Source organism: Panthera tigris, chromosome D3 (assembly GCF_018350195.1).
Source record: "Panthera tigris isolate Pti1 chromosome D3, P.tigris_Pti1_mat1.1, whole genome shotgun sequence".
Classification (NCBI taxonomy): domain Eukaryota; kingdom Metazoa; phylum Chordata; class Mammalia; order Carnivora; family Felidae; genus Panthera; species Panthera tigris.
In genome coordinates, this window is record NC_056671.1 from 21,614,244 (window position 1) to 21,630,189 (window position 15,946).

The following is a 15,946-nucleotide window of genomic DNA, read 5'->3' on the forward strand; positions in this document are numbered from 1 at the left end:
GATGCTTTCTCTCTCTCAAAATGAATAAATAAAAATAAAAAAAAAAAGACTGAGCTGATGTTTGCCAGGCAGAATCAGGGTTGAAGATAGGGTGAAAGCATATTCTGCAGGGGTGCTAGTTCATGCAAAGAAATATGAGGACAAAGATCTTTGGAGGAGCCACAAGCAATGGCTGGAATATAACACATGCACATATCATAACACACATGACAAAGGCAGCTCTTACTTGCTGACTGTGCCAGGAACCATTCCAAGCACTTTACATGGATTATCACATTTAATATTCACACAAATCCTCTTCACAGATGATGAAAGTAAGACACATAGAGGTAACTTGGCCTGAGGGCCTCACTGCTCATTAGAAGTGGAGTTAGGACTCACATCTGAAGAGTCTAGAGCCTGAGTTCTTTCTGTATACAGTGATGTGTGGAAGTGGTGGCCAATAAGGATGCAAAGGCAGGCAGCAGATGGGTCATGACTAGTGTTACAGGCCATGAACCACGGGAGGGTTTTATACGTGGGAAGGAGGGGCTGATCAGATTTGTATTTAGAAATATCTCCTTGGTGACAGTATGGAAGATGAATCAGAGGGAGCAGGGACAAAGCAGGAAGACCACTTAGAAAATTGCTGTCATAATCCTGGCCAGATATGGCATGGGTCTGAACCAAAGCAGAAGCAGTGAGAATGGAGGGGACAGGCCAGAGTCAGAAGAGAGAGGGAACAGAAGAGGGAGAGTGGGTAGGGGAGCCACCAGAGATGATTTTCCTTGTCAGTATACTGAGGATGAGGTACTTGGGAGTTATCCAAGCAGAGAGGTCCATCAGGTGCATGGACCTATGGCGCAAGAGTCCAAGATGGAGAAGGGTGAATGAGAGATCCAGGTTGCACCAAATGCTTTTCCCATGCATGTGTACCAGGGAATCTTTAGCTCAGAGGACTCCATGATGGTGTCATTAGAAGATCTTCCACAACCATCCCCACATAAGGATTCTTTGAAACTTCCCTCTCTTCCTCAAAGTAAATTTCAAAATTCCAAAAGACTCATCTTCCGAGGAATCATCTGGTCTACCTAAGCTATCCCAGGCCCAGAACCACTCCAGGACTAGTCAGGGTAAATCCTGGTGCTTTTACCATCTGCACCTGTAATCCCTCTGCTTCAGATCAGCAGTAAAACTAGCTCAAACTGTAGTGCTGTGAGCCCAAGAACAGCCCCTCCTCGGTACAACTCCATCCCACACAGCCTAGGAAGCTCAAACTCTGGGTTCCTATAAAATGGCTCTTTGGTTTAGCAAAATGGAAAGATTGCCTTTGATACAAGAGTCTGGCAGCCAAGTAACATTTTAAGCACCCCAAGTGCAGACATAAAATGCATCTTATCACCAAACTATTATCCAATTTGTCTTCTCATTTAAAGAGAAATAATAAAAGAACAAAAGAAACAGAGAAAGAGGAAGAGAAAAAAGAAAGAAAGGATGGAAGGAGGGAAGAAGTTAATTAATGACAATCCTTTAGGGATTCTCTTATTGCCAACCAGTTTTCAAGACTTAGCTACTGACCTCTAGAAATATTGTTGGATGAAGCAACCAATGAATGAAGGAACAATTCATTAACCAATTTCATACCACTTCACTTTCACTATACCTTCTTTAAGCTAAGTTTCAGAAACGCAAGTTAGTTATAGAAAACTAAGACATAGAGCAGCAGCCCCATATCCACCCCCAACTAAGTTTTAATGTTTTTTACACTCATGTTGAACAATATCTGTCCTTTGAGGCTTTCCAAAATCTGCCCTTATTCATCCCAACTCCTGTTCCCCTACATCATAAAGATACTCTGAATGGTGTGGTCTAAATGAGGAACAGCAGTCTGAGTCAGGACACCTGGCCACAGGCTTGAGAGATTCAATTAATATCTCTATACCTCAGGACATTAAGTTGCCCCATGTGCAAAACATACTTAATAGTATATGCCCTCCTAGGATGATTGCATGACATGGTAGATATACATGGTCTTCCAGAAAGCATGTAACCTGTGTTAGTGGAAGTCCATTCTGTCCCTGCCTCCCTGCCTCCACCCAGAACCTTCACCTGCTACCTCTCTAGGTAACCAAATCCTACGGCTTCAAGTCTGAGGCGCATGCCCACTTCTCGAAGCTACAATGCCACCGTTCTCCTTCCTGATCTCACAACTGGAACCACATTGTTCCCCTCTGGGTCTCTCCTGATTGTTTATGTACCTGCTGCTGGGTAAGCCCCCCACTAGCAGAACCAGAAGCTCCTCCAGAGCAGAGGCTACTCCTGCTGTCCCCAGTGTTACCCTCGACACCAAGTTCATTAGGGGCCCACAGTCACGACTCACTGACAGGGCGATGATGAATGCGGCTTGACCAATGTGTTCTCAGCTAAAAACGTAACGTGCAGCCCATTTATAATTCCATGCATTATACAGCACTGCTTCTAAATAGGTCACCCAAAATTGTGGCTGAAATGATCCCAAAATAGACATGGACCTGCTTTTCTGGTCCCTGTGTCGTTTCTAGATGTAAGCCTGCAACTCTGAGCATCCCAACTCTGTTACCTCTTGGATTGGTTACCTGCACCACTGTTGCTAAGCAGGCTGACAGAAAGCTCTTCTGTTCCACTGAAGTTCAAGAAGGACATGCTGTCACCAGGCTGGCGGGAAGTGCTGTGCCTGCAGAGAACAGAGCCCAGCCACCTGGCTTAATGCAGAGCATTACCTCTTTTATCCTGTTCACCCCATATCCCAGGAGTCTCGATCAAAAACAGCTCTGAATATCTAGCTACACAGGTTGGCAACAACTGGGAGCCATACCACAGGCTACTGGACTTCAGTGCTTGGTGTCTGTGCCAGATCTGGTCTCCTGTGGCCTGCTTGTCCTGGCCTGGCACCTCAAAAACTGCTTTCCCACTGCCATACTGGATTGCCTGCCCTTCCTCATCCTCAGCTCCCCACTGCTAAAACAGACAGGAGGCTATAAAGTGAATGAAAAGAGGTACCAAGTGAGCTGACAAAGAGGGTCATGTCCTGCCCATATCTCTCATCCATTCCACGGGATGTCGAGATGATTGAAAAAGGGGCCAAAGAGACTGCCCTTTGCAAAGTGTTTCCTAAAGCATCACAGGAACAGTGAGGCCAGTTGTATCCCCAGCTCATGTCTGTCAAGTAAGTGACTTTATTCCTGCACTGACTCTCTTGGATGCTTTCTAATGCATTCAGAACTCTGGTTCAACAAGAGTTGTTTCTATAAACACGGGCCTTGATTTCCATTGCTTTTAGCAGAAACAACTTCTAAACTCAACAGGGGGATTTCTCGGTGGCCAAAATGACAAAAGTCACAGACTTCCCAGAACACACAGCATGAACAACCTGTCTCAGCACTCATTTTCACTCTTGGCTGAGGTTTAGACAAAACTCATGTTTGAGGTTTACAAAGTGTGCTTTGAACTAAAGCTAAAGCAAGGCCTAGGTAACGTGTGGCACAGCGTCAGGCTGTTTGCTTTGCACTTGGCCCAGTGAAAGGGATGGGACTGACAAAGGAAGGGCTTGATCTCATACTGTCTCATCAAGTCTTGTAACCATGACATTTTATAAGCAGACTGTTCTGCCATGGTTCTGGGTACCGCAGAGTTTCTCAAGGTACTTTCTGGAGCCCTATGCACATCCTCACCTTCCAGCAGCTTCATGATACGCTAACTCCAGCAGCTCTGCAGAGGAGTGAGTTGGGTCCCTCTGCCCGCTGCCCTGCAGCTCCGCCATATTCTGTCGGGTCTGGTGATGGATCTGGATGGCCTCTCCGGATGGTCCTACCCAGACAAAGATCCACTGAGCATCATTCCCACCCAACAGCTAGTGCTTTGTACTTAGCTTTACTCTTCCTTCTTTCCAGCTGCTGAGACGTGGGCGCTGGGAGAGACCGGAAGGAAAGCACACCAAGGGTAATATTACACATGTGATCCTCCAGCTTCCCAAAAGAACATCTCCTCTTCTAAGCAGGACTCATCTTCCTGTGGGGCCTCACATTTGTCACCCTGTTCAGCCTAAAAACACTTCAGGAGTCTCTGTCTCATGCATGTCAAACTGAGATGCCATAGAGAAACACTGAAGTACAGGAGTAGAGGGCACCTCCCAGAAGGAATGACACAAACTAAACAACAAGGAACACATGAGTGAAACGTCAATGACTCTGTTAATACATAAGACGTTGACAGCTGTGACTCCAAGAAGCAGAGGATGCGCAAGTGCATAAAAGACATCAGGTGGGTGGGAGAGAAATCACAATTAGTCAAGTCTATTCAAAAATGCTTCCTGGGGAAGAAATTTCAGAGGTGAGTGTTTGGCAAGGTTAGTAGGAATGGAAAAAGATGGCACTTGGGCAGAAGAAATAATATGTGTGAAATCTCAAATGTGGAGGAGGCAAAAGGCATGCAGGAGACCACCAGATGAGCATGGGAAAGAACAGAAGCTCTGAGGATGGGAGCGAGGAGATGCAAAGTTGGGGAGCCAGGCAAAGGAGGGCCTCAGCTATCAGCAGACTGGGCAGGCATGAGGACGAAACAGAGGAAGCAGGACCAGAGAGTCCTGTTTTAGTAAAGTGTGCCCAACGGTTGGGGGCAAGATGAGCTGGAGGCCATGAAAGACACACCAATGGTTCTCCTAAGAGAACTCGAAGGGAGCCCGTAGGGATAACAATGTAAAGAAAGAGACAGTGGAAAGAAAAAAATCCTGTAATTATGACAGGGATAAGGGGGGCAAAAAGGAGTTTGGGAGTGACCCCCAATTATGGCCTACACAACCAGATTCATTTCTCATCGATTTAACTTTTAACATTAAAAGCAAGTGGAAAAGGAAGTAACTAGACATTTTCAGGCATTCAGCGGGCTGGCTTCCTGGAGTTTAAAAGACCCTGGAGTTTAATGCATCTGTTCCTTCCCAGCCCAGTCAGAGCCCATTAAGCTGAAGTTAATTTTAGCCACAGCTTTATAAAACCGTACTGTCATCCTCTGTAGGAGAAAACACAGATCAAAAAGGACAGGCTAGGAAAAACAGTGGATTGAAGAAAATGTCTTTTTAAGTTTTGATTGCTTTCGAACTTTCAAAAAATGGAATCATACAGAATGCACTCTTATGTTGGGCTTCTTTCATTATGTCCATAAACTTAAACATAAATTTGGATGTGGTTGTAGTTCATTCTCATTTCTGTATAGCATCTCGTATTTAAAAAAACCACTTATTCTATCCTTTCTCTTTTTTTCAACTTATTTGAACTAAAACAAAAACAAAACAACCAGCTCACCCATTTCTCAAAAATTGTGTTTTTTTTTTTAGTTGTCAGAGACTCCTGAGAAAAAACAAAATAATATAACTTCTGTGTATTCAAGACATTAATATCACTATCCAGAGAGAGACAGGAGAGGAAGGAATGAACAAGGATAAGCAGCATTACTCTTAGGAAAGAAAGCAGATGACAAAGTACAGTCCCTTTCAAACAGAAGAAAAGCCCTTAGGTTTACACAGTCACTTCCCAAGTGTGTCCTCAAGGATCCCCACAAGAACCCCTGGGGTAGGCAGAGTGGCAATGGATAGCTCCATCTTAGAGGCGGGGCACTGGAGTTGCAGAGAAGTTGAGATTCTTAACTGAGGCCACACGGCTGGTTAGTGACAAGGACCAGGACTAGCAGCTCCCAGCACAAGGCTCTTTCCTGAGCAACCAACTTACCCACAGGAAAAGTGTGCATCCAGCGCCTTCTGTTGGATGTGAGCTTCATGGGCATTCGTGACGGGGCAAAGGGGTTAATCAGTGCCCGCTGGGGTGTGTATCCCCCAGGTCGAACATGCAGCATGGATTCTGCACTGCCTACATGGAACCTTCCCGGCGCACTAGAGTCTCGCTGTGGTGGCTCCATCATGTTCTCCAGGACATCTGTCAGTTATTGTGGAGTTGAGGCATAAAGAGAAAGCACAGAGCCATGGTGAAACCAGGACTAGGCAATCAGCCAAGGCTGACTAGACTCTTGAACGTCACACATGTTAGGGAGTGAAAGAAATAAGTAAAATCACCCAACTATAATGAAATGAAACACTGGGTTTGTTTACTTTTTAAATACTTGGGAGAAGGAAGTTCTGGCTCCTAAATTACTGGCCCAATAAAGCCACACCAAAACCTGATGGAGAGAACCACCCATCACCTAGAGACCCTGCACTTTGAGCTAGATGCAATGACTTGAGTTGCCTCCCTGGGAGATAGGGTGGGTATATTCTATATGTGGGAGGAACGATAAAAATAGATATTTGGTGTCCAGAAGGGCAGACCCTGATAGAGATAGCCAGTGTGTTCATTAAACCCATTTGATTTTCCTCTTAGGCACATGAGACTATAGTTTCTAGCCCCTCTACGCTGGGGCCAAATAACTTTGTTCTACCTCTTACACTTTTGGTAGGAATGCAAACGGGTACAGCCACTGTGGAAAACAAAATGGAGATTCCTCCAAAAGTTAAAAATAGAACTACCCTATGATCTAGTAATCGCCATAGGTATTTACTCAAAGAATACAAAAACACTAATTCAAAGGGATACATGCACTCTTATGTTTATAGCAGCATTATTTACAACAGCCAAATTATGGAAGCAGTCCAAATCTCTAACAATAGATGAATAGATAAAGAAGATGTGGTATATGTATACAATGGAATATTATTCAGACATAAAAAAGAATGAAATCTTGGGGTGCCTGGGTGGCTCAGTTGGTTAAGCGTCCGACTTCGGCTCAGGTCATGATCTCATGGCTCATGAGTGTGAGCTGCACGTAGGGCTCTGTGCTGATAAGCACGGAGCCTGGAGCCTGCTTTGGATTCGGTGTCTCTCTCCTTCCCTGTGCCTTCCTCCCCCCGCCCCCCAGACTAAATAAACATTTTTAAAAATTAAAAAAAAAAAAAGAATGAAATCTTGGCATTTGCAACAACATGGATGGAGCTAAAGAGTATAATGCTAAGTGAAATAAGTCAGAGAAAGACAAATACCATTATTTCATACATATGGGGAATTTAAGAAACAAAACAAACAAGCAAAGGGAAAAAGAGAGACAGAGACGAGACAGAGAGACAGAGACAAACCAAGAAACAGACTGTTAAGAGAACAAACTGATGATTACCAGAGGGGAGGGAGGTGGGCTGATGGGTAAAATAGGTGATAGGGATTAAGGAGTGTATATTTTGTGATGAGCACAGAGCAATTTATGGAATTGTTGAGTCACTATATTGTACACCTGAAATTTACATAACACTGTATGTTAACTACACTGGAAATGCCATGGCATGGCATGGCATGACATGACATGGCATGACATGACATAAAATAAAAATAATAACTTCGTTCCAAGCAATAGAACACAGGTGGAAATGGCATGCTCCAATGAAGGCCTGGACCACAAATATCTCTACTCATGATCTCCATTCTCTTTTCCCCTACTGTGCTAACTTTGGAGACCAGTGCTAATGATCATACCATCCCAGCCTGGGGCCCTGAATGACTGGGTGGATCAGAAACCCCTCCCACTGACTCAGTGACCTGGATATAAGTAAGCAAATATTACTATGTTTAAAAAAAAAAATTCCTGGGAGAAAAGAATGAAGAAATGGATGCATCCAGCATTGACCAGGCAATGAGGTGGCATAACATACAGACTCAACCTGTCTTGTCCAACGGCAGACAGGCTCCCATTATAGAGATGGAGGTAACATGCTACATAACCTAAGTGGATCAAAGAGCTAAAACCCACAACCAGCTCCCCTGGTATGCATCCCACGTTCACTAAAGCAATCACCCACATCAGAAAATGGGTCCAGCAGATGCAAATTCCATGGCATCAAGGAATATGTCTTGTTCACCATTATTTAGCCAATGCCTACCAAAGAACCTGGTATATAGTAATAGCTAATTCCTTAAAGCTGATTTGCATGCAAGAAGGGAACATTCAGATATCTATGAAAGCTATATTTTTCACTGTTTTATTAAAATTTATTTATTTATTTACTTATTCTGAGGGAGACAGAGACAGCACAAGTGGGGAGGGGCAGAGAGAGGGGGAGGGAGAGAGAGAGAGGGAGGGAGGGAGAGAGGGGGAGAGAGGGAAAGGGAGAGAGAGGGAGAGAGAGGGAGAGAGAGGGAGAGAGAGGGAGAGAGAGGGAGAGAGAGAGAGAGAGAGAGAGAATCCCAAGCGGGCTTTATGCTGTATGCTATCAGCACAGAGCCCGATGCAGTGCTCCAACTTACCAACTGTGAGATCATGACCTGAGACGAAATCAAAGAGTAGGATGCTTAACTGACTGAGCCACCCAGGCACCCCTATTTTTTCACTGTTAATTAATGAGTTGATGCTCAGGTTTACCAAATAAAAAAGAAAATGGTCTAGTTAGTTATCATGAAAATAAAAGGAGAAAATCCAATTTAAAAAAAGATAAGTTAACGCTTTGAAAAGGATGAGAAACAGGACTAAGGGATAAGGGTGCCTGGCTGGCTCAGTTGGTAGAGCATGAGACTCTGTCTCAGCATCATGAGTTTGAGCCTCACATTGGGCATGAAGCCTACTTAAAAAAAAAAAAAAAAGAAAAGAAAAAGGACTAAGGGATAAAGTGGGTCAAAAATACATATAGATTGCAACTACCTGGATGGAACTAGAGGGTATTATTCTAAGCGAAATTAGAGAAAGACAAATATCACATGACTTCACTCACATGAGGAATTTAAGATACAATACAGATGAACATAAGGGAAGGGAAGCAAAAATATATAAAAACAGGAAGGGGGACAAAACATAAGAGACTCTTAAATATAGAGAACAAACAGAGTATTGCTGGAGGGGTTGTGGGAGGGGGGGATGGGCTAAATGGGTAAGGGACATTAAGGAATCTACTCCTGAAATCACTGTTGCACTATATGCTAACTTGGATGTAAATTTAAAAAACAAATAAAAATTTTTTTAAATATATGTTATAGAAAAAAAAATATGTATAGAGGAAAGGGGAAATGTTTTCTATGTTACATTGGGTAGGTAGATGGGTGAGACCCCCTAAACACACTAGAGAAACAGTAAACTAAGGGCCTATAGATTGTACTGCCTTATAATATTCTAGTGAATTGCTTTTTGGCTTTTCCAAAAAACTCCCCAATATCACTAAAGGACACTGAAATCAATTCTACTATTCAGATAAATTTTTAAGAAAACTATTTTCAAAGCTACTTTCAAAGCTACAACATTATCTCCTCAGAGATCTGGCTTTTAGAGCAACAAGGGTTTTGGAAGAACTAACGTTTAGTGTAATTTAGCTTTTGTTACAGATCCTACTAAGAATATTTGCAGAAAAATGGGGATAACTGTCACACGAACTTAGAAATTTCCAGAAAGTGGGGAAATGCTAACCTACAAATTTCAAATGTATTAAAATTCCTGAGTGCTGAAACTAATTAAGTGACATAGGTGATATACTATACTCATGTCATTAAATATCTGCTCCTTTCTCTTTTTTTAGCATTTCCTATTTATACTTTGAACCAGTTACAAAACAAGCAAAATTTTTTCTATAGTCAAAAACTATGCCCTTGGCATAGTATATATGGTGCTGGAGCTGATGGCTTCACCTTCAACACCCTGGGTCATAGAAAACATTCCTCACCCTTTGGGAATCCTTCCAGGAGGGCAACAGGGGGCAGCTATGTGTATACAACATTCCTAAGTCAGTGATCAAAAGTCAGGAAGGCTGTGCTTCCATTTATATAACATCCTTGAAATTAACAAAATTATAGAGCAAGAGAATGATCAGTGAGAGTGTGTGGCTATAAAGGGGTAACACAAGACAGCCCTGTGGTGATGGAATAGTTCTGTATTTAATTATGATGATAATTATAAATAAATAAATGTACACATGTGATAAAAATGCATAGAGGAGTGCCTGGCTGACTTAGTCATTAGAGCATATGATTCATGATCTCAAGGTTATGAGTTCAAGACCCATATTGGGCACAGAGCTTACTTAACAAATAAATAAATAAATTAAATAAATAAATAAACAAACAAGCAAACAAACAAATATGGAATGCCTGGGTGGTTCAACAGGTTAAGTGTCTGGTTCTTGATTTCAGCTCAGGCCATGATCTCATGGTTCATGAGACTGAGCCCTCTCTTGGGCTCTGTGCTGAAAGTATGGAGCCTGCTTGGGAGTATCCTTTTCCCTCTCTGCCCCCACCTCAAAATAAATAAACATTAAAAACACAAAACAAAACAAACTGCACAGAAATACACACACACAAATGAGTGCATGTAATACTAGTGAAATCTGAATGAGCTCTGTGGCTTGTACCAATGTCAGTTTCCTGGTCTGATGTTATCTATAGTTATACAACATGTTGCTATGGTGAAAATGAGTGAAAGGTACCTAGGCCCTCCGTGTGTGTGTGTGTGTGTGTGTGTGTGTGTGTGTGTGTGTATCTGTCATTTCCCATGAATCAATAATTATTTCAAAATTAAAAGTTTTTTAAAAAGTCAGGAGGTACCTGTAGACTCTAGCTGCAGGTGCTGCTGGACGGCAGAATAAGATACAGAAAAAGTAGCACCTGTACTCCCTAATGTGAGCCGGGTTAGCAAGTTAACTGTGAGGAGAAATCTTAAAATACAATATGGGACTGAGGCTGTTTTAGGCATGACACAAATGGCAATGATAAGAAAATAAGCAAACACCTTTGACCCTAGGCCTAAGAAAAGCTCTGCATTAACATATGGAAAGGTATATAGTTACAGTGAAGGGGGAAAAAGTGTTAGAGACAAAAATAGTATAATATACACATACGTACATCTCAGGTGACTTATACACTTTGCACTGGCATGGAAATAATAAGATATGGGACTTATACCCCACATCTGGTCACATTCCCTCCCATCCCCTGCTGCAGGAAGAGAGCTGTCCCCAGCTCTGCCCTGCTGTGCCCGTTCTTCAGCCCTCTGACCTCGAGTGCTGGTGTAGCCCAAGGAACTGCTGACTTCATACTGGTGCAGGTGGGGGTGCGGGATCATCAGGATGTTGGCACTCCTGCCCAGGGAGCTGTCATCAGAAGCCTGGCTCCGCACTTCCTCAGTGGGCAGTGTGCGGCTGGGCAGGGAAGGGCTGGATGAGACATCACAGGAGCTGGCACTCTTTCGATTATGACTCTCCCGCTCTCGCACAGATCTGACAAGTGAGAAACAATGAGTTACCAACAAGCAAGTGATGGTGCCCCACCTAGAATTAAAGCACCAAAACCTGTCACCAGCCCAAGCTAATTGGGAAACCAATAACAAAAATCCCCACTGTGTTCTATGAGTGAGAAATAATGTAGGGGGTCTTCCCCCTCGACCAGCTTGAGATATTGCATAAGAACTGACAGCTCTCAATTGGCCCAAGTCCTGGGGTCATAGCTGTAAAGGAGTCACTATTCCAGTCTAACCCTACTTGATCCCACCAATCAATCTCATATCACTGAAAATGGGGCAACTAGACAGGATATGATATGATCCAAGAGAAAGTACACAGCCACCTCAGGAGTCTTCTTGGACCAAAAATTGAGCCTAAATATAATCAGGCCTCTAGAGGTAATTGCTAGTTTACAGGAAATTCAGAGAAGAGAGGACAAGTTAAACATTATAACAAAACAATCAGCCAAATGAAAAAAGCAACATAATCTACAGTCACAGAAAAAACACATTCCAACCAAATGCTTTGTCTGCATCTTCTTTAGGTCCCAATTCAAATCAACCAACTGTAAAAACACATTTTTGAGACAATTGGGAAATTTGAATATAGACTAGCTGTTAGAAGATATTAAAGAATTAGTGTTAATTTTGGTACTTGGGATAATTTATTTTTTAATTCTTATTTGTTAAAGACATACACTATAACATTTACAGGTTAAAAAAGGGATTTGTTTTAGAATACTCCAACAAAATGTAAAATGTAGGGAAAGCAATGAAATGAGGCAGACAAGACACTGATCACTCTTCATTATACTACTCTATTTGAGTATGTTTGAACATTTCCTTAATAAAGGTTTTAAAAAGTTTATCCTTATTAAAACATAAAACTCCCTAAGGAGAAAACTTCTGGAAGTAGTAGGAGCAAGGATCAAAAAGGGAGAAGCCCAATAGGGAGGCAAAAATTCAGAATGTAAGAGTTAGCAACTACAGATAGGGCTCCTCCTCTGGTATCAGAGCTGTTCTGTTTCCGCCTGGAAGGATTTTGTCTTAAGTCAGAGCTTAAATGGAGCCTGAAAATAGATCCCCTGGGCTGACTGCATGTACATTATTGCAACAGTAAATATCTGGGCACCAATGTATGCTTAGTCCTGTGCAGGGAGACAGAGTACCAATTAAGACACAGGCGGCTCCCTCAGGAAACATAAGACCTAAGTTTCTGAAATACCATGTCTTGCCATCTTTGTTTAGAAAAAACAAAACCAAAGATCTTCGACTGTGAAAGCATTTTTATTTATTTTTTTTTTTTGTGTGTGTGTGAAAGCATTTTTAAATACTCGGGAGGAAAGTGCTACCAAATCCCTAAGCAGATCTATGTATAAGAGAACTGTAGTTAATGGCACTAAAGGTTCTAAACATTTAGGAAATGTTTTATGTCTGAGCTCTAAATGTTTTCATCTTTTTTAAAAAATTTTTAATGTGTTTTTATTTCTGAGAGAGAGAGACAGAGACAGAGCATGAGTGGGCAGGGGCAGAGAGAGCGAGACACAGAATCCAAAGCAGTTCCAGGCTCCAAGCTGTCAGCACAGAGAACTCACAGACCGTGAGAGAGATCATGACCTGAGCAGAAGTCAGCCATTTAACCAACTGAGTCACCCAGGTGCCCCTAAATGTTTTCATCTTAAGATGGGACGAGATGAAAGGAGAGAAGACAATCATGTGGCTACTATAAGCTCAACTGCCAATGTGAAGAGATGGAATATTGGGGCGCCTGGGTGGCTCAGTTGGTTGGGCGTCCGACTTCAGCTCAGGTCACGATCTCACAGTTCGTGAGTTCGAGCCCTGTGTCAGGCTCTGGGCTGATGGCTCAGAGCCTGGAGCCTGCTTCCGATTCTGTGTCTCCATCTCTCTCTGCCCCTCCCCAATTCATGCTCTGTCTCTGTCTCAAAAATAAATAAACATTAAAAAAAAAAAAATTAAAAAAAAAAAAAAAGAGATGGAATATTCTTCCAATCACTGTGCTTAAATAAACGTGCATATTTAAGAAATTTGGAAAATGGACTCATGGCATTTAGTCCACTAGGGGTGTAAAAAAAAAAAAAAAAGCCCTGGGATGGGACGCCTTTTTACATAAGACTCAGAAATGAATATATTGGTAAATCCAACTACAGCACAATTAAAAACTATCATATGACAAAAATAACATGGAACACACTTAAAAAGCAAGAATTAAAGACAGAAAAGTCTCTTGCCCACTGGGAATAAAATACTCCAAAGAAACTATGGGCCCTAGGATCTATCTATATATATACATTAATAGCAGCCCAGTAAGAAGATTCTAGAATTTGTGAATTGCTTCTCTTGATTAGAAGAACACTCTATTTGGGGACAACATTTCTTACAAATATAGCTAACAAAATGGGTGGGCCAGAGAACCTTGAAACAGAACCCTTAATGATCTACACGGTATAGTTTCCATTTGGCTAATTTTAATTTAAAACATTTTCCAGGTTGCTCTCATGAAGGTCCCTGCAGGCCCTAAGGTTTTCCCAAGCAATTTTCATATACACCCCAAAGTGAATCTGGCAAAAAACCTGCAGGTAGCGAGGCGCTGAGCCCGGGATGGGCCTGGCAGCCTGAACACTTGGGCGTCGTAGGCATCATAATCTACTTGGATGGGAAGGGCGTTCTCAGATTCTTTTGGAGTCCCAAGAGCTGAAATACACAAATCAAGTGAATGGTCATTAAAATACATTTCATCCAGATGCCTTCAGAGGGCTTTCATCAAAATCCACAAGACACAGGTGATCACCATCATGTCTCCCTGAAAAAAGTGGGATAATAACCCATTCATCAGGTTCTTGAAATTAAATGACTAACATGTCAAAGTGATATAGAAAAGAGTGTAGCACTAAATAAGGGGAAAGTTTGGGTAGTATTTCACTCTTCTGTGATCCCACTTTTAAAAAAGATCCTCTTAATATGTGGTACGGTTAGTACTTTAAAACTTTCTGCCTGATCCCTACAATTGACTGATGGAAAAGAAAAGGTTTGTCAGCATCTGTTTCACAGCTGACAGGACGAAAATATACAAGGCAGTTAAAGGACTTTCCGAGGGAAACTCAGGTCTCCCAACTTAGCTGTGAACTGCTTATGCGACCTCACATAATCTTGTTGCCATGGGTTAGCGGACTCTTTTTAAACGGGACAAAAGGAGGTCCCCAAAATACTCACATGTATCACGGCCATTTTTTGCTTTCTCAGAGGCAGGCTGTAAAATTAAATAGATAATTAATCACTTCCTCCTCTGCTAAAATAGAACTTATCACAAGGCACAGTATGTAGGTGGCTGCTCCCCTGGGTAGAGACCATGCCTTACCCCTCCCTGTAGCTGATGGGAAGGCAGGAGCAAACACCTGAGGCCTACCTACCGCAGTGTCAGGCCCTACCAGGCCCACCTCACACCTTGGTTGCCCTCAAAACTCTATCCTCACCGTATAGGTGAGGGCATTCAATTCTAGAGAGAAAAAGGGACTTCCTCAAAGTCACAAAACAGGTGGCAGAGCCAAAATCCAAGCCCAGTCCTTCCTGTTCTCAGTCAGTCCAGTGGTATGTGTATCCTACCTGCCCCCAAACCATTCATGCGCATGGCCCCCTTCACTACAGTGCTCTCACTGGTTTGCCTACACCTATAAGAGATCACCCAGTTTGCTGAAATGCTTTACAGAGGTAGAAAGAAAACACAAAGAGCTTTTTTTTTCCTCTTCCAAATAAGTCTTTTTCAGGACCCTTTAAACTTCTCTAACAATAATCACTCTTTCTTCTTTAAAATCATCATGTATAGAGAAGTTCCTCCATGTTCCACTTTGCCCAGAAGGGTTGAGATGAAGGCATAAAACCTCAGAGGGCAGGAGGTGGCCCTTTCTGGGAAGAGTCCCTTCTCCTAGCACCTCACTACTTGACAAAGCCCATTTTAGAAGGAGTCTTCATAGTCCTCGCAATTAATATTTTCCTTATTAGAAGAGTAACATTAACCCATTACCCCACCCAAAAAAGGGAAAAAATGGCCCTGATACTACTAACATGACCACAATAGAGCAGCTTTCACAGTTTAACTCTGCTAGAAACAGGCAGATGGATGGGTGAGAGTACCTGGTATGCCACCTACATACCCAACAGTCTGTGTGTCTCTTCACCTTATATCAAAAACACGTTTTAAGGTTCTTAAAACTGGCACTTTTATTGACTGGCAATATATTACATGGAGTGTAGTTCATGGTTTAGTCATTTCCCTATTATTTTCAACTTCTAACTATTATAAATAAAGATCCTATTTGCATTCAATATCCTCAAATTATTTCCTTAAACCATATAGCCAAAAATGGAATTGTCTGGTCAAATGGCATGAACGTTTTCATTGTCCTTGATACACATGGCTGAACTGCTTTTTGTAAGTATTGTACACCAACCAGGTACTCAAGCACCAATATCACCACTTTTCCCAGGACTTGGTATAATTGTTTTGTTTTAAACCTTTCGATAAGCAGGGCCACCTGGCAGGTTCAGTCAGTGGAGCGTATGACTCTCAGTCTCGGGGTTCTAAGTTTGAACCCCACGTTGGGCATAGAGATTACTTAAAAAATAAAATATTTAGGGGCACCTGGGTGGTTCAGTCAGTTAAGCATCTGACTTCGGCTCAAGTCACGAT

At 42.3% G+C, this 15,946-nt stretch overlaps 1 protein-coding gene across 15 annotated transcripts in view; it reads right to left on the reverse strand.

Moving 5' to 3' along the window:
* Nucleotides 1-15,946, reverse strand: part of DEPDC5 (DEP domain containing 5, GATOR1 subcomplex subunit) — a 142,161-nt gene that overhangs the window by 80,484 nt on the left and 45,731 nt on the right. For 12 of the 15 annotated variants that reach the window (XR_006209788.1, XR_006209787.1, XR_006209789.1 and 9 more), the window contains 6 exons: nt 14,473-14,509; nt 13,833-13,953; nt 11,019-11,239; nt 5,739-5,942; nt 3,690-3,825; nt 2,595-2,692 (listed from right to left, as the gene is read on the reverse strand). Coding sequence is in view for 11 of the 15 variants with exons in the window: in XM_042961718.1 (XP_042817652.1) it covers nt 2,595-2,692; nt 3,690-3,825; nt 5,739-5,942; nt 11,019-11,239; nt 13,833-13,953; nt 14,473-14,509 (817 nt within the window). In the remaining 4 variants the exon portion in view is untranslated. The remainder of the gene's footprint in view (nt 1-2,594; nt 2,693-3,689; nt 3,826-5,738; nt 5,943-11,018; nt 11,240-13,832; nt 13,954-14,472; nt 14,510-15,946) is intronic. The other 3 variants (XM_042961725.1, XM_042961726.1, XM_042961724.1) reach the window with 1 other exon arrangement.